The sequence below is a fragment of the Mobula hypostoma genome, chromosome 14, assembly GCF_963921235.1.
Source record: "Mobula hypostoma chromosome 14, sMobHyp1.1, whole genome shotgun sequence".
Taxonomy (NCBI): Eukaryota; Metazoa; Chordata; class Chondrichthyes; order Myliobatiformes; family Myliobatidae; genus Mobula; species Mobula hypostoma.
In genome coordinates, this window is record NC_086110.1 from 1,202,263 (window position 1) to 1,226,353 (window position 24,091).

General features: G+C 44.3%; 1 protein-coding gene across 2 annotated transcripts in view; it reads right to left on the reverse strand.

Annotated features, from left to right (window-relative positions):
* dnaaf1 (dynein axonemal assembly factor 1) overlaps positions 1 to 24,091 on the reverse strand; it is a 169,074-nt gene that overhangs the window by 24,754 nt on the left and 120,229 nt on the right. For both annotated transcript variants that reach the window (XM_063066575.1, XM_063066577.1), the window contains exons 12-13: positions 10,466 to 10,632; positions 1,978 to 2,295 (exon numbers count right to left, since the gene is read on the reverse strand). In XM_063066575.1, coding sequence (XP_062922645.1) covers positions 1,978 to 2,295; positions 10,466 to 10,632 — 485 coding nt within the window. The remainder of the gene's footprint in view (positions 1 to 1,977; positions 2,296 to 10,465; positions 10,633 to 24,091) is intronic.

The following is a 24,091-nucleotide window of genomic DNA, read 5'->3' on the forward strand; positions in this document are numbered from 1 at the left end:
GACTCAGTGAGTCAACCACCATGAATGGGAGGAAAGGAATCGAAGATGTTTTAGATTGAAACATGGCATTAGGAAAGTAATTGCCAAGGGTTTGGGTTGAAGCTCTACATGAGAACAAAGTTAACAACTTCTTTCCTGATCCAGGTCTTAACCGGAAACATAAACACTTCTCACAGATGTGGCTCAAATCCTCCAGCAGACTGTTTGTTGCTCCAGATTCCTGCATTGAAAACAATACACACAATGTGCTTGAAGGAGCTCAGTATGTCAGGCAGCATCTGTGAACTGGAATAAACAGTCAATGTTTTGGGCTCTGGATTTCCAGCATCTGAAGTTCCTCTTGTGTCCTACATCTTAAGTCTTCTGTATTTTAAGTGATGACTTGATATAGTTACATAGACACAAGTCATGGTTTTCTGGGATTCCTTCAGGAAGAGATAGGGAGCTGGAGAATTAGATGTACAGGGAGACCATCGCAAGCCTCTGAGTAGTCATAGAACTGAAATAAAAAAGGACAGATGATGGTAAATGAAGATTGCTCATGGTGACAGAAGGACATAAGAAGATCTCCTTGACAAGAGAGAATGAAACATAGGTAACAAGCATCAAGAAAGAATTCATAGATTTTACTCCTACAGTACACCCTCGGGAATATGAAAAAAATGGATTTGCATCTGCCACAAAACCGAAGGTTCCAAACCTAGCAGGTAGCCCCATAGCTGCTCTCACTTCCCTGCATGATTTCTAGCCAAGACTCCTGCTGTGATGAGAAATGGCTGGAAGGAGTACAATAGTTAGAGTAGTAGAGTCATACAGCATGAAACACGTCCTTCAGCCCAACTCAACCATGCTCTTCAAGATGCCCATCTAAGTGAGTTTTGTTTGCCTGCATTTGGCCATTATCCTTCTCGACTTTTCCTGTTATTATTGTGCCTGCCTCTGGCAGCTCCGTCCATACACACACTGTCCTCTGGAAAAAGTTACCCCTCAGACAGCGCTTAAATCTTTCCCCCTCACCTTAAACTTGTGCCTTCTATTTCTTGATTCCCTTTCCCTGGGTAAATGATTGTGTGCATTCACCCTATCTATACACCTGATAATTCTAGAAATTCACTCTTCAGTCTCCTACGCTCCAAGTGTATAGAGTGGCAGCCTGCCAAATTTCTTCCTATAACTCAGGCCCTCAGGTCCTGGCAACATTCTTATAGAACTTTTTCTTTTGCAGATTTTCCAGCTTAATGATGTATTTCCTATCACAGGGTAACCAAAACTCTAGATTATACTCCAGCCAAGATCTCTCCTGATTTCGCTGTATTTTTTGACAACATTCTTTAAAGCCATCTACTGTAGAGTCACCTGCAAACACACTAACCATACCTTCATATTCTCATCCAAATCGTTAGAGGATCAGCCTATAGAGACTAGGTTTGTCATGCTATACTTCCCTAGGATAATTATGATCCCTGGAATTCAACAAATGATTACAGAGAACACACGAGAGAGAAGAGGAGTCCTTCACTTTTTAAATACATTGAAGCTAGAGATGCATGGTAAAGAACTGGAATTTTTGAATTCAGGAAAGGGGTAACTTGAAGCACACTGACTAATAATTAGATGAATTATTTTCAGGTCTCTACTTATTTGGGACATAAAACCAATCAGTAAATCGAAGCATGTCCATAATAAGTGAAAGTAGGAAAAATACATAGCTGGTAATTCTAGGCACAGCGTAGTTTAGGAAAACAAAACTTTTCTAGTATGATATGGCATGGGATGCCCACTGGCCTCTTGCTTGTATCCCCTGGTATTGTAGATTGCATTTTCCAATTAGTAAACCACTGTACTTCCCCAAGTCAACAGTCATCCTCAGCAACTGAGGATGCCTGACTTGATTTAACCTGTCATCAATGTATCTCAGCTTTCAATGATGAAGCTTTTCAGAAGTACCATAAAGAGGCAATATATGGGTATAATAACCTGCAGGATCGCTGTTAAAGGTTTCATTCTGCAATTGGTCGGAGGTATTGAGTGACAACGAGGTGATCCCTTCCTCTGATTGCACAAGCTCAGCTTCGCTTGCTCGTTCCCAAATGGATGGCTGCTTTTCCTGGTCTGATGTCAGCAGACATGGTTTGTTGTACTGGTTCTTCCCTTTAGTCTCTTGTTGCCTGTCCACCAGAGCCTCTTCCTGGTTTGTTAATGCATCATTCACAAACTTATCAATCTTACGCTGGGTCTCTGCATCTGAGGAACATGCTGTTATCTCAGGCACAGTCTCTGAAAGAAGGTCTTCACCTAGGACAAAAAATAGATAAGATTACAATAAAACAAAATTTACAAGCAAAATTTCAAAACCCCTGCAAAATAAATTTGCACACAGCAAATTTAAATGGCTCCTTCAATGTAGCAAGCCATGACAATGCCCATCACTGGAGAATCCTCAGATGAAACCTGATAACCAGGTCATATCATACAATTACATAGAATGTACAACACAAAAGCAGGCAATTTTTTCCCATGCTGGTGCAAAAGAGCCCTGCAACTTAACCTCATTTCTCAGCACTAGGCTCTTACTCCTGCAACTCATACCTCAAGTATGCATACAAGTGCTGTATAAATGTGATGAGGGCTTCTCTCTATCATCCTTTCAGCTAGTGAGTTCCAGATCCCTACCATTTTCTAGGTGACAAAAACTCCTTATTTCCCTTCTTTGTTGGGGATTCTTTACTGGTAACTCACTATTAACTGTTTGTTCTTAAAGGTACCACAGTAATCACAAGGGTCTTTAATCTACATATAGATTGGTCAATCAACACGGAACAAAACTATTGTATTGTAAGTTGTGGAACAGACTGAGTTTTATGAGGAAGTGACAAAGATGTTGATGGGGCAGTGGATGTTGTCTACGTTAGTAAAGCAGTTGTCAAGGTACCTCATGGTAGGCTCGTCCAGAGCATGGGTTCCATTGTGAGTAGTAAAGTTGATCTAAAATTGGGGTAGTAGCAGAGGGGTAGTTATCTGACTGACGTCTATCACTAGTGGTGTTCTACTGGGACCTCTGTTGTTTGTTATACATGATAGATTCCATTTAGTTGGGCTATTAGTCAATCTGGACAACCACTGATTTGGACAACTTCTAAAGAACAAAAACTAATTGAGAAAGTAGCCAGGATTCCCCTCATTTAGTTGGGACACTATACTGCTTAATTGGTTTCTAACTCGTGTCGGTTGCATGCACTGAGACAGTATACCGAGCTTACAGCAGTTTTTAAATAGCATCAATTGTGCGTGTTTGTGTTCAAAAAGTTGTGACTTTTATCACTAATAGTTGGTGAGAAATAAGCAGTAAGACAATTCAGAACTGTTTTGCTCACTGCAGTTTCCAGCATTCAAGCTTGGAGATGCTGGAAACAGTCAGAAGTAAAAAAGAAATGATTTCATGACTTCAAGTTAGGACCCACAAAGAATTTGAAGGTATCGACAATCATCTTGAATGGTTTGATGAAAATGAAGATTTGGAGGATGTAATTGTCAAAAGCATTGCAAGAAGTCAGTTCATTATCTGCACCAGGTATCTGAAATGACTTTGTTCATTTTACAGTCTTTTACAAGAACATGACAGCCTACACTGAATTAATTCCTCAATCAATAACTATTAGGCATTAATACACTGGTTTATAGTACTGTAGTAATATTAGTAGTGTCCTAATTTGTTCTGTATTAACTAGAATCCATTGTATATAAATGATTTGGATTAAGATGTACGTAAGTTTATGAGTAAATCTGAAAACCACACAAAATTTGACAGACTTGCAGATAAAAGGAAGGCTTGACAAAAGATATGGCAGTCGGAAATATGGTCATACAAATGGAAGATGTGGTTTAACCCAGACAAGTGCGAGATTCTGCAATTGTAAGGTCAAATGTAAAAAAAAAAATACCCAGTAATTGTCAGGACCCTTGAGACCATTGATGTACCGAGGGATCTTGAGTTGATAGCTCTCCAAAAGTGACAACACAATTAGATAGGGTGGTAAAGAAGGCATGAAGCATGTTATCTATTTTTGGTAAATAGGATAAAAATCAGGAAATCATACTATGAAACTTTGGTTAGGTCACACTTGGAGTACTGCATGTAGAATTACAACAAAGATATGGAGGCTTTGGAGAGGGTGCAAAAGAGGTTCACCAGAATGCTGTCTGGGTTAGAAAGTATTAGTAATAGGGAGAGGTTAGAAAAAATTGTATTGTTTCCTTGAGAGCATCAGAGGCTAAAGAGCAACATAATAGAAATATAGAAAATCATATGAAACTTACAGATAGTACATCATCAGTCCTTTTTCCAGGGTGGAAATGTCAAATATGAGAGAATCAGAATCAGGTTTAATATCACCAGAACATGTCATAAAATTTGTTAACTTTAAAGCAGTAGTAGAATGAAATACTTGATAAATAAATATAGAGAAAAAACTGAACTGCAGTAAGTATGTCTATTTAGAAATCGGACGGCTGAGGGGAAGAAGCTGGAATCACTGAGTGTGCACCTTCAGGCTTCTGACAGTAACAACCTGAGAAGAGGGCATATCTTGGGTGGTGGGTGTCCTTAACGATGGATGCCCCCTTCCTAAGGCATGGCTCCTTGATGATGTCTTGGATACTACAGAGGCTAGTACCCATGACTAATTCTTCAAGTTTCTGCAATTACTTCGATCCTGTGCAATAGCCGCCCCATACCGGATGGTGATACAGCGTTTTAGTTGACAAACCTAATCTCTTCAAACTCCTAATATAATATAGCCACTGTCTTGCCTCTTTACAGCTTCATCAATATGTTGCATTCATGCAAGGTCCTCAGAGATAATGACACCCAGGTACTTGAAATTGCTCACTCTCTCCACTTCTGATCCCTCTATGAGGACTTGTTAGTGTTCCCTTTTCTTATCCTTCTGGAGTCCACAATCAGCTCTTTGGTCTTGCTGACATTGAGTGCAAGGTTGTTGCTGTGACTCCACTTAACTAACTAGTATATCTCGCTCCTGTACACCCTCTTGTCTCCATCCGAAATTCTGCCAGCAATGGTTGTATCATCAGCAAATTCATAGATGGCATTTGAGCTGTGCCTAGCCACACAGTCGTAGGTGTAGAGTAGAGCAGTGAATCTGAATCAGAATTATCATCAGCGGCACATGTCCTGAGATCAGCAGCTGTACAATGTAATACATGATAATACAGAAAGAAAAAATATGCAGGTCAATTACAGTAAGTGTATATATATATATATATATATATATATATATATATATACACACACATACACAATAATTAGATTAAAACTAGTGCAAAACAAAAAAAATACATCAAAAAAGTGACGTAGTGTTCATGGGTTCAATATCCATTTAGGAATCGGATGGCAGAGGGGAAGAAGCTGTTCCTGAATCGCTGAGTGTGTGCCTTCAGGCTCCTGTAACTCCTTCCTGATGGTAACAATGAGAAGAGGGTACATTCTGGGTGATGGTGCTCCTTAGGTATGGGTGCCACCTTTCTGAGGCACCATTCCTTGAAGATGTTTTGGATATTACGGAGACTAGTACCCAAAATGGAGCCGACTAATTTTCTAACTGTCTGAAGCTTCTTTCGGCCCTGTGCAATAGCACCCGCGCCCCCCCGCCCCCCCCCCCGGCCCACCCCCATGCCAGACAGTGATGCAGCCTGTCAGAATGTTCTCCATAGTATTTCTGTAGAAGTTTGAGTGTTTTAGGTGACAAACCAAATCTCTTCAAACTCCGAATGAAATATAGCCGCTATCTTGCCTTCTTTATAGCTGCATCAATATGTCGGGACCAGGCTAGATCCTCAAACGTCTTGACACCCAGGAACTTAAAATTGCTCACTTTTTCCTGATCCTTCTATGAGGATTGGTTCGTCTTTCCTTGTCTTACCCTTCCTGAAGTTTACGATCAGCTCTTTCATCTCACTGACACTGAGTGCAAGGTTGCTGCTGTGACACCACTCAACTAGCTGGTATATCTCACTCCTGTACGCTCTCTCATCTCCATCTGAGATTCTACCAATATGATTGTATCATCAGCAAATTTATAGATGGCGTTTGAGCTGTGCCTAGCCACACAGTCATGAGGGTAGAGAGAGTACAACAGTGGGCTAAGCACACACTCCTGAGGTGCGCCAGTGTTGATTGTCAGCAAGGAGGAGATATTACCACCAATCCACACAGATTGTAGTCTTCTGGTTAGGAAGTCAAGGATCCAGTTTCAGAGGGAGGCACAGAGGCCCAGGTTGTGTAGCTTTTTGATCAGGATTGTGGAAATGATGGCATTGAATGCTGAGCTACGGTCAATGAATTGCGCCCTGACATAGGTGTTTGTAACATCCAGGTGAGCTGAAGCCATCTGAAAAGTCACTGAGATTGCATCTGCCGTAAACTTATTGTGGTGATAGGCAAATTGCTGTGCTCCAGGTCCTTGCTGAGGCAGGAGGTCAGTCTATCCATGACCAACCTCTCAAAGCATTTCATCACCATAGATGTGAGTGCTGCTGGATGATAGTTGTTAGGGCAGCTCACACCACTCTTCAAAAGCACTGGAATAATTGTTGCCTTTTTGAAGCAGGTGGGAACTTCGGACTTTAGCAGTGTGATGTTGAAAATGTCCTTGAATACTCTCGCCAGTTGGTTAGTGCAGGTTTTTAGAGCCTTACCAGCTACTTCATTGGGGCTTGCCATGTTGCAAAGGTTCACATACCTGAAAAACAGCCTGACATCAGCCTCTGAGACAGAGATCACAGGGTCACCGGATGCAGCAGGGATCTTCATAGCTGTAGCTATATTCTCCCTTTCAAAGAGGACATAGAAGGCTTTGAGCTCATCTGGTAGTGAAACGTCGCTGCCATTCATGCTATTGGGTTTTGGTTTGTAGGGAGTAATGTCTTGCAAACCCTGCCAGAGTTGATATGCATTTGATGTTGCCTCCAACCTCACTTGGAATTGTTTCTTTGCTCTTGAAATAGCCCTGAGCAAGTCATACCTGGTTTTCTCGTACTGACCTGGGTCAACAGATTTAAATGTCACAGATCCAGCCCTCTGCAGATGACAAACCTCCTGGTTCATCCATGGTTTTTGGTTTGTGAATGTACAGCAAGTTTTTGTAGGCACACACTCATCCACACAGGTTTTAATGAAGTCGGTAACAAATGCAGCATACTCATCCAGATTCGAAAATTAATCGCTGAATACCGATTCAAAGCAGTCCTGTAAATGTTCCTCTGCTTCCCTTGTCCATACCTTCTTGGTCCTCATTAGTGGTGCCACAGTCCTCAGTCTCTGCCTACACTAAGGAAGTAGAAATACAGCCAGGTGATCAGACTTTGTGAAGTGGGGGAATGAAATAGCATGGAAGGTATTCTTGATGGTGGTGTAACAGTGGCCCAGTCTGTTGTTTCCTCTGGTACTACAAGTGATTTGTTAACTTTCTCAAGTTGACCTAGTTAAGATCCCCCAAAATAATGGTGAAAGCATCAGGGTGTGTTGTTTCCTGCATGTTGATCACATTGCCCAGATAATCTAGCGCCTTTTTGACAATGGCCTGAGGTGGAACATACACTGCCACCAAAATGATCGCTGAAATCTACAGCAGGTAAAATGGATGGCACTTACTTGTAAGAAACTCCAGGACAGGTGAGCAGAACTGGGACATCACTAATGCATTTGTGCACCAAGAAGAGTTCATCATGCATTACACACCTGTACCTTTGCTTTTGAAAAACTCAACAGTTTCATCCTGACGGTGTATAGTGAACCCGTCAATCTGAATTGCTCGTATGGCACGGAAGGGATCAACCAGGATTCCGTAAAACAAGGGATACAAGAGGTCCTAATGCCCCTCTGATACAGCACTCTAAGCTCAGAGATCTTCAATCTTATTTACTAAAATGGCGAACCACACACCGCAGTGGTGCACCGGTGTTGATTGACAGTGAGGTGGAGATGTTATTTCCAATCCGCACAGATTGTCATCTTCCAGCTAGGAAGTCGAGGATCCAGTTGCAGAGGAAGATAGAGGACTAGGTTCTGTAGCTTTACAATTGGGACTGTAGGAATGATGGTGTTAAATGCTGAGCTATAGTCAGTAAACAGTATCCTGACAGTTATTTGCATTGTCCAGGTGACCCAAGGCCTCATGAATAGCCACTGAGACTGCATCTGCTGTAATCTATTGTGGTGGTAGGCAAATTGCAGTTGGTCCAGGTCCTTGCTGAGGCAGGAGTTCATTCTACACATGACCAACCTCTCAAAGCATTTCATCACTGTAGATATGAGTGCTACCGGATGATAGTTGTTAAGGCAGTTCACACTGCCCTTTTGAAGCAGGTGGGAACATCCAACCATAGCAATGAGAGATTGAAGATGTCTTTGAATACCGCAGTTGGTTAGCACTAGTTTTCAGAGCCTTACCAGGTACTCCTTCAGGCCTGCCACCTTGATGTGGCAAGCTTCTCTTTTGCATAGAGAGTAATGGGTGCCTGGAACACATTGCAAGGAGAAGCAGTGGAAGAAGACGTTATAGCAACAGTTAACAGGCATTTAAATTGGTACATGCATAAGCAGGGGGTGAAGGACATAGTCCATGTGCAAGCAGGTGTGATTAGATTAATTTGGTAATGCACACAAAATGCTGGAGGATCTCAGCAAGCCTGGCACAGCATCTTTGGAAAAGAGTACAGTCAACATTTTGGGCCAACACCCTTCATCAGCACTGGAGAAAAAAAGATCACATGCCAGTGATAATAAACCTGATTCTGATTCTGAGTTAGAAGGGGGGGTGGGGGGAGAAACACAAGGTGATAGGTGACACTGGGAGGGGGAAGAGGGGTGAAGTAAAGAGCTGGGAAATTGATTGCTGAAAGAGATACAGGGCTGGAGAAGGGGGAATTTGATAGGAGAGGACAGAAGGCCATGGAAGAAAGAAGAGTGGGAGGAACACTAGAGGGAGGTGATGGACAGGTCAGGAGATAAGGTGGGGGGGTGAATAGGAATGGAAAATGGTGAAGGAGAGGGGCATTACCAGAAGTTCAAAAAATCGACGTGGCCTCATCGCAACAGTAGAGGAGGCCATGGACTGACCTGTCAGAATGGGAATGGGAAGTGGAATGAATGGCCACTGGGAGATCCTGCTTCTTCTGGCGGATGGAACATAGGTGGTCAGCGAAGCAGTTTCTCAATCTACATCAGGTCGCACCGATGTACAGGAAGTCACAGCACCGGATGCAGTAGATGACCCTAACAGACTAACAGATGAAGTATCGCCTCACCAGGAAGGCCTGTTTGAGGCCCTCATTGGTAGTGAGGGAGGAGGCGTCGGGGCAGGTTCTGCTTGCAAGGATAAATGCCAGGAGGAAGATCAGTGGAGAGGGACGAATGAACAAATAAGTCGTGTAGGGCACGATCCCTGCAGAAGGTAAAAGGTGGGGGGAGGGAAAGACGTGCTTGGTGGTGGGATCCTGATGGCAGACATCCCACCTCTCCCGGAAGTTCAGGGAGTCTCCCGCATATTAATAGTGGCTCCCTGATGCCCGCAAATTATATACAATATCATGGAAATCAATTTTTTTTGAGAGCGAGCGAAAGCAAGAGAGAGCCCGAGAGTGACTACGAGAGAGAGAGAGCATGAGCGAGAGTGCGCCCTGGCAGAGTATTCCAAAAAAAATATAAAACGTATGTCACCCCAGACTACACTAAAGTGTACCCCTGCCTAATAGGGGTCAAAATAATGACAGTGTTGCTCACTGCATTGTTTGCAACAGTGACTTTTCTATTGCCCATGGTGGGTTAAGACTGTAAAAGACATGTTGAGGTGAGTTTAACAGGTGTCATTCGTTCATTAGCATAGCTGACGTTATTTAAACTAGCTGGCCAGCTGCTAAGGAGCTACTCTATTGCAGACATCCCACCTCTCCCGGAAGTCTCCCGCAAATTGATGGTGCTACCTCCCTGAAATGAGTTTTTGCAGGCGGGGATGTCTGTGATGGAGATGGCAGAAGTTACAAAGAATTAGGTGCTGGACATGGAGGCTAGTGGGTGGTAGGTGAGGACAAGAGAAAGCCTATCCCGGTTTAATTTCGTACCTTGGTTAGCACAAGCATTATGGACGGAAAGGCCTGGACCTGTGCTGTTAGTTTTATGTATTTGGATCTGAGGTCACCACTTCTATAATATTTACTAATAAAGGAAATTATGTTGTATGCCTTCTTTATCACCCTATCTATCTGCTTTACCACTGCGGGACCTATGGACTTGCACGCCAAGATCCCTCTGTACATACATATTCATATCCCAATTCACAATGCCTCTTGGAAACACTGACATTGTAGGGTGGTTTAATGGTTTTGATATCTGAAGTATGCAGAATGTGTGACTACTTTAAAGATGTTCAGGCAACAGCTCAGCCCCTACCTTTTCCTTCCATTTCTTGGAGCCTGCGCTTCTCCTCGGCCGCGTTCTTGATTGCTACCAAGGAATCAATACTTTCCTGAATCTTCCTCCGTTCACTTGTTTCCCACTGCTTCCTCTCTTCCTTCTCGGCATTCCAGCCTCCTCGAGCCCAAGCCTCTGCACACGCCCTGCAAGGGAGTACACGTAGATTGTACAAGAGAAAGCTTATAATAAACAATTTTGGCCAAAATGTGGTTTGCATGCTGTAATTTTTAAGTATCTCTATTGTAAAAGGCAATGGAAGTTAAAACCATAAAACTTGCACCACAGTCTTCTGGTTGTGGTATAGTCTTGTGAAACAGAAATTATGAGTTTAAATGGTGAAAGTACTCATTAAATTCTGCAGTTGTGGCTGGCGTATGGTAAATTAACTTTTAACTTTGAAATTTGATAAAGATTGTCGTAAATATCCAGTTAATTCACTAAAGTTCTTCAGTAACAGAAATTATTTCCGTGTGCTGTCTCGCTGTATTTTAAATTGTATGGCTGGAAATGGCCATTAAAGAATAGTATGTGACTGCAATAAAACTAAAACAAGGGCCAATTTTGATTGTGGTGGTGAACCGTTCAAAGTTGAAAGTAAATTTATATATGAAAGTACATATACATCACCAGACACAACCCTGAGATTCATTTTCTTGTTGACATCCTCAATAAATCCAATAACCACAATAGAATTAATGAAAGACCGCACCAACTGAGGCATATAACCCAATAAAAATAAAGAAGAAATAATGGTAATAATAAACAAGCAATAAGTATCAAGAACATGAGATAATGATAACGACTCCTTGAAAGTGAGGACGTAGGTAGTGAGAACAGTTCAGTGATAGGACAAATAAAGTTGAGCGAAGTTATCCCCTTTGGTTCAAGGGCATGATGGTTGAGGGGTAATAACTGTTCTGGAACCTGGTGGTGAGAATCCTGAGGCCCCCTGTACCTTCTTCCTGATGGCAGCAATGAGAAGAGAGCATGACCTGGGTGGTGGGGGTCCTAATGATGGATGCTGTGTTTCTGTGACACCAGTGGGGAGGGCTTTCCCTGTGATGGACTGAGCTGTATCCACCACTTCTTGTAGCATTTCCCATTCGAGGGTGTAGGGTGATCTAACTGGAAGAAATGTATACAATTCACAAACACTGACATTGAGCTGGGGCAACACACATCAAAGTTGCTGGTGAACGCAGCAGGCCAGGCAGCATCTGTAGGAAGAGGTGCAGTCGACGTTTCAGGCCAAGACCCTTCGTCAGGACTAACTGAAGGAAGAGTGAGTAAGAGATTTGAAAGTGGGAGAGGGAGGGGGAGATCATCTACACCCTTTCTATGGCTTCCACATCCTTCCTGTTGTAAGGTGACCAGAAGTGAGCACAGTACTCCAAGTGGGGTCTGACCAGGATCCGATATAGCTGTAACATTACCTCTCGGCTCCTAAATATCAATTCCACAATTGATATACCGTACGCCTTCTTAACCACAGAGTCAACCTGTGCAGCAACTTTGAGTGTCCTATGGACTCAGACCCCAAGATCCCTCTGATCTTCCACACTGCCAAGAGTCTTATCATTAATAGTATATTCTGCCATCATATTTGACCTACTAAAATTAACCACTTCACACTTATCTGGTTTGAACTCCGTCTGCCACTTCTCAGCCCAGTTTTGCATTCTATCAATGTCCCGCTGTAACCCCTGACAGCCCTCCACACTATCCATAACAACCCCAACCTTTGTGTCATCAGCAAACTTACTAACTCATCCCTCCACTTCCTCATCCAGGTCAGTTATAAAAATCACGAACAGTAAGGGTCCCAGAACAGATCCCTGAGGAACTCCCCTGGTGACCGACCCCCATGGCAGAATATGACCCGTCTACAACCACTCTTTGCCTTCTGTGGGCAAGCCAGTTCTGGATCCATAAAGCAATGTCCCCTTGGATCCCATGCCTCCTTACTTTCTTAATAAGCCTTGCATGGGGTACCTTACTATCCATATACACTACATCTACTGCTCTTCCTTCATCAATGCATTTAGTCACATCCTCAAAAAATTCAATCAGGCTCATAAGGCACGACTTGCACTTGACAAAGCCATGCTGACTATTCCTAATCATATTATACCTCTCCGAAAGTTCATAAATTCTGCCTCTCAGGATCTTCTCCATCAACTTACCAACCAGTGAGGTAAGCCTCACTGGTCTATAATTTCCTGGGCTATCTCTACTCCCTTTCTTGAATAAAGGAACAACATCCGCAACCCTCCAATCCTCCGGAACCTCTCCCATCCCCATTGATGATGCAAAGATCATCGCCAGAGGCTCAGCAATCTCCTCCCCCGCCTCCCACAGTAGTCTGGGGTACCTCTCATCCAGTCCCGGCAACTTATCCAACTTGATGCTTTCCAAAAGCACCAGCACATCCTCTTTCTTAATATCTACATGCTCTTGCTTTTCAGTCTGCTGTAAGTCATCACTACAATCACCAAGATCTTTTTCCATAAGGAATACTGAAGTAAAGTATTTATTAAGTACCTCTGCTATTTCCTCCATTTCCATACATACTTCCCCACTGTCACACTTGATAGGTCCTATTCTTTCACGTCTTATCCTCTTGCTCTTCACATACTTGTAGAGTGCCTTGGGGTTTTCCTTAATCCTGCCCGCCAAGGCCTTCTCATGGCCCCTTCTGGTTCTCCTAATTTCCTTCTTAAGCTCCTTCCTATTAGCCTTATAATCTTCTAGATCTCTAACATTACCTACCTCTCTGAACCTTTTGTAAGCTTTTCTTTTCTTCATGACTAGAATTATTACAGCCTTCATACACCACGGTTCCTGTACTCTACCATAACTTCCCTGTCTCATTGGAACGTACCTATGCAGAACTCCACACAAACATCCCCTGAATATTTGCCACATTTCTTCCGTACTTTTCCCTGAGAATATCTGTTTCCAATTTGAGCTTCCAATTTCCTGCCTGATAGCCTCATAATTCCCCTTACTCCAATTAAACGCTTTTCTAACTTGTCTGTTCCTATCTCTCTCCAATGCTATTGCAAAGGAGATAGAATTATGATCACTATCTCCAAAATGCTCTCCCACTGAGAGATTTGACACCTGACTAGGTGCACTTCCCAAAATCAAATCAAGTACAGCCTCTCATCGTGTAGGCTTACCTACATATTGTGTCAAGAAACCTTCCCAAACACACCTAACAAACTCCACCCCCTCTAAACCCCTTGCTCTAGGGAGATGCCAATCGATATTTGGGAAATTAAAACCTCCGATCACGATAACTCTGTTATTATTACACCTTTCCAGGATCGGTTTCCCTATCTGCTCTTCGATATCCCTGTTACTATACGGCGGTCGATAAAAAACACCCAGTAAAGTTATTGACCCCTTCCTGTTCCTAACCTGCACCCACAGAGACTCCGTAGACAATCTCTACATGGCGTCCACCTTTTCTGCAGCCGTGACACTATCTCTGATCAACAGTGCCAAGCCCCCTCCTCTTTTGCCTCCCTCCCTGTCCTTTCTGAAACATCTAAAACCCGGCACTTGAAGTAACCATTCCTGCCCCTGAGCCATCCAAGTCTCTGTCATGGCCACCATATCATAGCTCCAAGTACTGATCCACGCTCTAAGCTCATCCGCTTTGTTCACAATACCCCTTGTGTTATAATAGACACATCTCAATCCGTCCATCTGAGCGCGTCCCTTCTCTATCAGCTGCCTATCCTCCCTCTTGCACTCTTTACAAGCTTATTCTAATTGTGAGCCAACCTCTTCTTCCCCAGTCTCTTCAGGTTGGTTCCCACCCACCCAACAATTCTAGTTTAAACTCTCAATAGCCTTAGCAAACCTTCCTGCCAGGATATAGGTCCCCCTGGTATTCAAGTGCAACCCATCTTTTTGTTCCAAAAGAGTTCTCAAAGATCCAGAAATCTGAATCCCTGCCCCCTGCTCCAATCCCTCAGCCACGCATTTATCCTCCACCTCATTCTATTCCTATTCTCACTGTCACATGGCACAGGCAGTAATCCCAAGATTACTACCTTTGCGGTCCTGCTTCTCAACTTCCTTCCTAACTCCCTGTACTCTTTTTTTCAGGACCTCTTCCCTTTTCCTACCCATGTCATTGGTACCAATATGTACCACGGCCTCTGGCTGTTCTCCCTCCCACTGCAGGATATCGTGGACGCGATCTGAAACATCCCAGACCCTGGCACCTGGGAGGCAAACTACCATCTGAGTTACTTTCCCCAGTCCACAGAACTGCCTGTCTGACCCCCTAACTATAGAGACACTCACAACACGCTGGAGAAACTCAACAGGTCAGGCAGCACCCGTGGAAACGATGAGTCGATGTTTCGGGCCGGAACCCTTCGTCAGGACTGAAGAAGGAAGGAGCAGAGGCCCTATGAAGAAGGTGGGGGAGGGTGGGAAGGAGAAGGCTGGTAGGTCCAGTTGAAAAACCAGTAATTTGAAAGACAAAGGGGTGGGGGAGGGAAAGCAGGGAGGTGATAGGCAGGAAAACAATGGGTATTTGAAGGAGGTGGAACCATGAGGGAGGTGATAGGCAGCTGGGGGAGGGGGCAGAGTGAAATAGGGATAGGGGTAGGGAGGGGGAGGGAATTACCAGAAGTTGGAGAATTCTATGTTTATACTGAGGGGCTGGAGACTACCTAGACGGTATATGAGGTGTTGCTCCTCCAAACTGAGTTTAGCCTCATCATGGCAGTAGAGGAGGCCATGTATGGACACATCTCAATGGAAATGGGAAGCAGAGTTGAAGTGGGTGGCTACTGGGAGATCATGTCTGTTTTGGTGGACGGAGCGGAGGTGTTCGACGAAGCGGTCCCCCAATCTGCGTCGGGTTTCACCGAAGTAGAGGAGGCCGCACCGTGAGCACCGGATGCAATAGATGGCCCCAACAGACTCAGAAGTGAAGTGTTGCCTCACCTGGAAGGACTGTTTGGGGCCCTGAATGGTGGCAAGAGAGGAGGTGTAGGGACAGGTGTAGCACTTGCGCTTACGGGGTAAGTACCGGGTGGGAGATCTGCGGGGAGGGACGTGTGGACCAGGGAGTTACGGAGGGACCGATCCCTGCGGAAGGTGGAAAGGGGTGGAGAGGGAAAGATGTGCTTAGTGGCGGGGTCCTGTTGAAGGTGCCAGAAGTTGCGGAGGATAATGTGCTGGATCCGGAGGCTGGTGGGATGGTAGGTGAGGACAAGGGGAACTCTGTCCCTGTTGCGGTGGCAGGTGATTGGGGTGAGGGCCGAAGTGCAGGAAATGGAGGAGATGCGGGTGAGGGCATCATTGATGACGGCAAAGGGAAAACAACATTCCTTAAAGAAAGAGGACATTTGAGATGCCCTGGAACGTCAAGCCTCATCCTTGGAGCAGATGCGGCGGAGACGGAGAAACTGGGAATAGGGAATGGCATTTTTGCACATGGCAGGGTGGGAAGAGGTATAGTCGAACAACAGGAATTCTGCAGATGTTGGAAATTCAAGCAACACACATCAAAGTTGCTGGTGAACGCAGCAGGCCAGGCAGCATCTGTAGGAAGAGGTGCAGTCAACGTTTCAGGCCGAGACCCTTCGTCAGGACTAACTGAAGGAAGAGTGAGTAAGGGATTTGAAAGTTGGGGGGGGGTCTCCCCCTCCCCCTCCAACTTTCAAATCCCTTACTCACTCTTCCTTCAGTTAGTCCTGACGAAGGGTCTCGGCCTGAAACGTCGACTGCACCTCTTCCTACAGATGCTGCCTGGGCTGCTGCGTTCACCAGCAACTTTGATGTGTGTTGCAGAGGTATAGTCGAGGTAGTTATGAGAGTCAGTGGGCTTGTAGAAGTTGTCAGTGGATAGTCTGTCTCCAGAGATAGAGACCGAGAGATCGAGAAAGGGGAGAGAAGTGTCCGAGATAGACCAAGTGAATTTGAGGGCTTGGTTGAAGTTTGAAGTAAAGTCGATGAAATTGACGAGCTCAGCATGGGTGCAGGAAGCAGCACCAATGTAGTCGTCAATGTACCGAAGGTAAAGTTGGGGAACAGTACCAGAATAGGTTTGGAGCACAGACAGTTCCACATAACCAACGAAGAGGCAGGCATAGCTGGGGCCCATGCGAGTTCCCGTAGCTACACCCTTTGTCTGAAGGAAGTGGGAAGAGCCAAAAGAGAAGTTATGAAGTGTGAGAACCAGTTCTGCCAACCGGAGGAGGGTAGTGGTGGTGGGGAACTGGTGAGGTCTATTAACCAGGAAGTAGCGGAGGGCTTTGAGGCCTTCTTGATGGGGAATGGAGGTGTATAAGGATTGGACATCCATAGTAAAAATGAAGCGGTTAGGACCGGGGGACTGTAAGTTATTGAAGAGGTGGAGGACATGGGATGTATCCCGGATGTAGGTGGGGAGGAACTGAATTATGGGTGACAAAATGGAGTCCAGGTAGGCAGATACAAGTTCGGTGGGACAGCAGCAGGCAGAAACTATGGGTCTACCGGGACAGTCAGGTTTGTGTATCTTGGGGAGGAGGTAAAACCGAGCGGTACGGGGTGTGGGAATCAGAATGATCTCAGGAGCAATAAGAAGGCAGTTTCCCCTCGCTATAGCAGAGAGATCTCACAGTGATTAAAAGCAGTCTCCCCTCTCTGTAGCAGAGAGATGTCACCAGTGATTAAAAGCAGTCTCCCCTCTCTGTAGCAGAGTGACCACCCCTCAGTGATAAAAAGCCAATTTATTGCAATTTATTGCTTATTTCAATTAATAGTATTTATCTTTTATACTAAAAGCCGCAGCTCTAGCCTTTAAAAGGGATTTGACCTCATAATTCATGCAAGGTTTCTGGTTAGGGAATACCCGGATCGTCTTGCGAGACACACAGTCCTCCGTGCATTTCCAAATAAAGTCCGTGACAGCTGAGGCATACTCATCGAGGTTAGCTGCTGAGTCCTTGAATACTAACCAGTCCACCGATTCAAAGCAGTCACGGAGGACCTCATCCATTTCCTCCGTCCAACGCGACACTACTTTTGACATCGTGACCTCCCGCTTCAGTTTCTGTTTGTGAGGCGGGCGGAGGAGTATGGCTTGATGGTCCGATTTTACAAAGTGAGGTCGCGGGACGGAACGGTAGGCATCCTTGACTGCTGTGTAGCAGTGGTCAAGTATATTTGGGACTCTAGTGGGGCAGGAGACATGTTGGTATAATTTTGGCAGCGCCTTTCTGAGGTTGGCCTGGTTAAAGTCCCCGGCTGTAATGAGCAAAGCCTCTGGATCCCTGGTCTCAAGTTCACTGATGTTGGCATACTGTACGTTCAGAGCACACTCCACGTCCACCTGGGGGGGGAATGTAGACCACTGTCAGTATGACCGAGGTCAATTCCCGTGGCAGGTAGTAGGGACGACACTTCACCGACAGGTGTTCCACGTCCAGGTAGCAGGAGCTTGTCAGTGCCCCTGTGTCCGAGCACCACGCAGTGTTGATCAGTAGGCAGACACCACCTCCTCTCATCTTGCCCAAAGACGCCGTGCGGACCATCCGAAGGATCGTAAGTCCCTCCAGTCGGATGGAACAGTTGGGGGTGGCAGGGGAGAGCCAGGTCTCGGTGAAACAGAATGCACAGCAGTTCTGCATCTCCCTGTAGTAGGTGAGTCTCCCTTTAAGATCATCCACCTTGTTCTCTATGGCTTGCACATTAGCTAGTGGGATGGTGGGCATAGGTACCCTGAAGCCCTTCAGCTTCAATCTGACCAGCGGCCCAGCTCTTTTCCCACGCTTCCTTGGAAAATAGTGCATCTTTCCAGGTTTCCATCGCTGCAGTGTGCTGTTGTCAGCTCTTTGAGGTAGGTGGACGCATCCCGCAGGAATTGATCTCCGCTGCCAGGGGCCTGGGCTGTCGATTGGGTCGGGCCCCGAAGCCAACACTTAATCCCGGATGGCCGGGCTCCTGGCTGAAACAAGTCCTTAAGCCAAGTCATGGTTGTGGAGGCCTCCACTCCAGCTGAGCCTCGGGTTCCATTTCCAAGGTCGGCGGCGGAGGCCTCACTTCCGGCAGCTGTGGATAGCCAATCTTATGGAAATGTTGATGATGAACTTAATAAAAAATAAATTACAAAAAAAAACTATTATATAAAGAAAGTAAAACATCAGTGTTGATTAGAAAAAGCAAACCACTTTGCTACACAACATTCTGATTGCCAGTCACCAATCCTACTCAAATGGAAGCAGAACAGCTGGGCAAGGCAGCTGTGGAGGGCTGGAGGGCTGGAATGTCTGACCTGTCACTCACTGGCTTTCAAGCCGAGAGTAATAGCCACAATGCATACTACTCATAAAGCTCAGTGAACCTGAAAAACCTCTGTACTTTTATGGTCACCTAGAGATACCATGCACAGACATTGGCAACTTTAAAAACATGGCCTCCCAAATAAAAGAGTCTTTTTCATGTTATGTTCTCTGCCCATCATGAATTCACACAATTAAAACAAATTCCTGCCCTTGTTATGTACAACCTGTGAAGCTCTGCATTTTCCAAACGTTTATGCTGGAAATTTCATAGGTTGGAACACCCAACCCAGCATTTCCTGGCTTCTTGACAGACAGCATCATAAGCTGCTTGGGCAATCTTATCTCATCTGGTGATAAAGCTACCTGGGCTCCAAGTACTGATCCCACCAATGTTCAAAGCAAACAACAAAAGCCAACAAAAAAAATGTAATTAACCTCACAGGCACATCTGAATGATCTTTATTGTTGAGGAACACAGGGTAAAGGAAGATAACAGTTTACTGCAATAGTTCAAGCTCTTAGAAGATGAAGCTTGAAACAACATTAAATTTGGCAAAGTAAAATAAAAACAGGAACACTCAAGAATTATAGTAAGAAAGGAAGAACAAAAGGAAATGGTAGAGACAGGTACATTAATATATTTAAAATACATTTGGACAGGAAAGGTTTAGAGGGATGTTGGCCAAGTTCAGGCAAATGGGAGTAGCATAAATGGACATATTTGTAGACATGGACCAACTGGGTCGAAGGATCTATGCCATATGATTCCAGCAAGCATTTTTGTTAAGTTTTTAAACTTCCAGCCATCGTGTAATATGTGACTCATTCTCATTGACTTTGATGCCCAAGCATTGTGATAAAATAATGTGAAAACACAATGCTATTGCGTATTCGGATTTCATATTTACTTGTCACACATACATTGAAACAGAGTGAAATGTGTGTGCATATGATACCGAATTCCTTCCCAACAGAGGAGATAAAAGATTTGAGCTATGGATAAAGAAAGGTCCTACAACCTACCTCTCATTTATAGATAAAAGAGAATTACAAAGTTTCCAAATCCTGCGGGACAAACATGGCCTAGAACATAATGACTTTTTTAGGTACCTTCAAATACGAAACTATGTTGACCAGAGTTGTAGATATACAGACCTATCAACAGTAGAATGAGAATTTTTCAAGATTCTGAATTCGGCTTGCAGTTCAATACCTAGTAAATCAGTTTCTCGCCTATATAATGCACTCTCCCATGCTAAAAATGTAAATACACTGTATATTAAAGAGAAGTGGGAGAAAGAAGCGGGGTTGGTACTTTCAGAGGAGGCTTGGGGGAAAATCTGCAGCTTTCAATGGTCCTCGACTAATTCTTTGACTTGGAGAGAACATTGTTGGAAAAACATTATAAGATACTTCAAGACCCCATATCAGGAAAAATATAAAGATACAAATGTGATGTGTTGGAGAAGGTGCGGCTCCAAGGAGGCAAATCATTTTCATATTTTCTGGGATTGCCCTAAATTAAGTCTATTTTGGGAAGGTATTCATAGAACATTAGTTAAGGTACTTAGGTCCCAGATACCTCTGAACTTTGAGACGCTCTGTTTGGGGCATGTATTGTTCCTTGAACAGAAGGAAGATATAAAGTTGCTGCAGGCCCTCTTAGCGGCAAGTAAGAAATCAATCACTAGAAAATGGCTAAATCCAATACCACCTACATTAGAAGATTGGTACGAAATTATCTTGGAAATATTTAAAATGGAAAAGTTGACTTACTCCCTGAGAACTCAAAAAGAAACATTCTATCAAATCTGGAATAAATGGATTGAATATATAACCCCAATGCGAGCAGACTTTAGATGACTCTCCTAATGATTTATATTGCTCTTCTCATCAACACAGTAATATTGCTAACGTAAGCACCCCTAGTCTAAAAGTTTTTTTTTGGAAAATAGAGAATTAACACAAGTAAAGGGAAAGATTTGGGAAAGGGATAAAAAAAATGAAAAAATTAAGTAAATAAGTACATAGGGATTGGATAATTATGTCTGCGGGCAGGAACAAGCACGAACAAATTGGGATATAAACACCTACAATGCTTGGTATATAGGCTTGTATGCAACATTTTGGACCAGTGGAAATGGTCCAGAAGGGTTGTATGGAAACTATTATTACCATTTTTCTTTAACAACTAATTTCATTACTTAGCCTAATAGGTTAGATTTACCACAGTACATAATTATCTATTTAAATGTTTATTTTCCTTTTATAGAAACATAGAAACATAGAAAATAGGTGCAGAAGTAGGCCATTCGGCCCTTCGAGCCTGCACCGCCATTTATTATGATCATGGCTGATCATCCAACTCAGAACCCAGCCTTCCCTCCATACCCCCTGACCCCTGTAGCCACAAGGGCCATATCTAACTTCCTTTTAAACATAGCTAATGAACTGGCCTCAACAGTTTGCTGTGGCAGAGAATTCCACAGATTCACCACTCTCTGTGTGAAGAAGTTTTTCCTAACCTCGGTCCTAAAAGGCTTCCCCTCTATCCTCAAACTGTGACCCCTCGTTCCAGACCTCCCCAACATCGGGAACAATCTTCCCGCATCTAGCCTGTCCAATCCCTTTAGGATCTTATACGTTTCAATCAGATCCCCCCTCAATCTTCTAAATTCCAACGAGTACAAGCCCAGTTCATCCAGTCTTTCTTCATATGAAAGACCTGCCATCCCAGGAATCAATCTGGTGAACCTTCTTTGTACTCCCTCTATGGCAAAGATGTCTTTCCTCAGATTAGGGGACCAAAACTGCACACAATACTCCAGGTGTGGTCTCACCAAGGCCTTGTACAACTGCAGTAGTACCTCCCTGCTCCTGTACTCGAATCCTCTCGCTATAAATGCCAGCATACCATTCGCCTTTTTCACCGCCTGCTGTACCTGCATGCCCACTTTCAATGACTGGTGTATAATGACACCCAGGTCTCGTTATAATGACATCTCAATGTGTACTTAAGAATGTATAAATAATTGTAGTTTTATACATATAAAAAAATGGAAAAGGTTATATGTGTGAAAAAAGTACATGATAATTGTGAATTCCTTATCCAAATAAAAATAAAATTAAAAAAAAAGAAACAGAGTGAAATGTGTCATTTACAAAAAATAATCAACACACCTAGGTTTGAGTGGGAACAGCCCGCAAATAATGGCAGATACAAACACGAGGATTTCTGCAGATGCTGGAAATACAAGTAACACACATCAAAGTTGCTGGTGAACGCAGCAGGCCAGGCAGCATCTATAGGAAGAGGTACAGTCGACGTTTTGGGCCGAGACCCTTCGTCAGGACCTCGTAGCAACTTTGATGAATAATGGCACATATATTGATGCCAATACAACAGCTGCACAATGCTCAGCAGTACAACACAGAACATAAAAAAACACCACAACCAACAAAACAACAACAGAAAAACAAGCTACTTTCCTCCATCCATCCACGAACATGGACAGTCCTCCAACTCCAGGCTTTGGTCATCGGGCTTAGATTTCCAATCAACCTTTGGGCTTGAATCTTCAGTATTGACCCTGGAGTAGCCAATGACAGAACTCATGTATCCTCATGCCTCCTGCTCAATCTGGGACCGCCAGACATCAACGGATGTCCTTCATCACCTGGGCAGAGTGGAGGCCTGGACTCTGGACGTCCTTTGTCATCAATCCATATCAGCAGACACCTGATCTCTGACTCCTCCAAGTTAATGTCCCTGAACCCTAACCGGACCTCTAACTGGTCGAGTACTGAAGACCTGTGCTGACCAACTGGCTGCTGTATACACAGATAAATTCTCCTCTCCCTCCGGCAGTGTGTGGTACCCACCTGCTGCAAGCAGACTTCAGTTGTACTGGTGCCCAAAAAGAGCATGATAACTTGTTTAAATTACTTTTGCCTGGAGGCACTTACTTATATTCACAGTTTTAAGAGGCTGGTGTGGAAGCACATCAGCTCCTGTCTGAACTGTGACTTGGATCTGCTCCAATTCACCTAGTGAAGCAACAGGTCTACAGCAGATGCTATCTCGTTAGCTCTTCACACAACTCCGGAACATCTGGACAGCAAAGATGCATACATCAGGATGCTCCTTATTGATTACAGCTCAGCATTGAACACCATTATTCCCTCAAAACTAATCAGTAAACTCCAAGACCTGGGCCTCAATATCCCCTTGTGCAATTGGATCCTGGATTTCCTCACTTGTAGACCCCAGTCAGTTCAGATTGGCAAAAACATCTCCTCCACAATCTCATCAGCACTGGAGCACAGCAGGCATATGCTGTACTTGCTTTACACCTATGACTGTGTGGTTAAGTCAGCTCCAACATCATATACAAGTTTGTTGATGCCACCACTGTTGTGAGCTGTATCGAAGGGGGTGATGAATCAGCGTGTAGGAGGGAGATCGAAAACTTGGCTGAGTGGTGTAATAACCTCAACCTCTCATGCAACGTAAATAAGACCAAGGAACAGATTGTAGACTTCAGGAGAGGGAAGCCAGTAATCGTCAGAGGATCAGAGGTGGAGAGGGTCAGTAACTTTCAATTCCTAGGGTCACTATCTCAGAGCACGTGTCCAGGACCCATCATATAAATATTATTGCCAAGAAAGCACAACAGTGCCTCTACTTCCTCAGGAGTCTGCGGAGATTCAGCATGTCATCAAAACCTTAGGCAAACTTCTATAGATGTGTGGTGGAAAGTGTGCAGACTGGTTGTATTACAGTCTGGTATGGGAACACCAATACCTTTGAGTGGAAGATAAGGTAATGAATTCAGCCCAGTACATCACGAGTAAAACCCTCCCAACCATTCACCATGTCTGTAGGAAATGTTGCCGTAGAAAAGCAGCATCCATCATCAAAATTCCTCACCACACAGGCAATGCTCTTTTCTCGCTGCTGCGATCGGGTAGAAGGTACAGATGCCTCAGGATTCGCACCACCAGGTTCGAGAACATTTACTACCCCTCAGACATCAGGTTCTTCGGCAAAAGGGGATAGCTATACTCACTTAAGGACTGTTATATTTTAATTTCATACTCATTATTTATTGTGTGGCCAAGTGGTTAAGGCGTCGGTCTAGTGATCTGAAGGTCGCTAGTTCGAGCCTCAGCTGAGGCAGCGTGTTGTGTCCTTGAGCAAGGCACTTAACCACACATTGTTCTGCGACGACACCGGTGCCAAGCTGTATGGGTCCCAGTGCCCTTCCCTTGGACAACATCGGTGACGTGGAGAGGGGAGACTTGC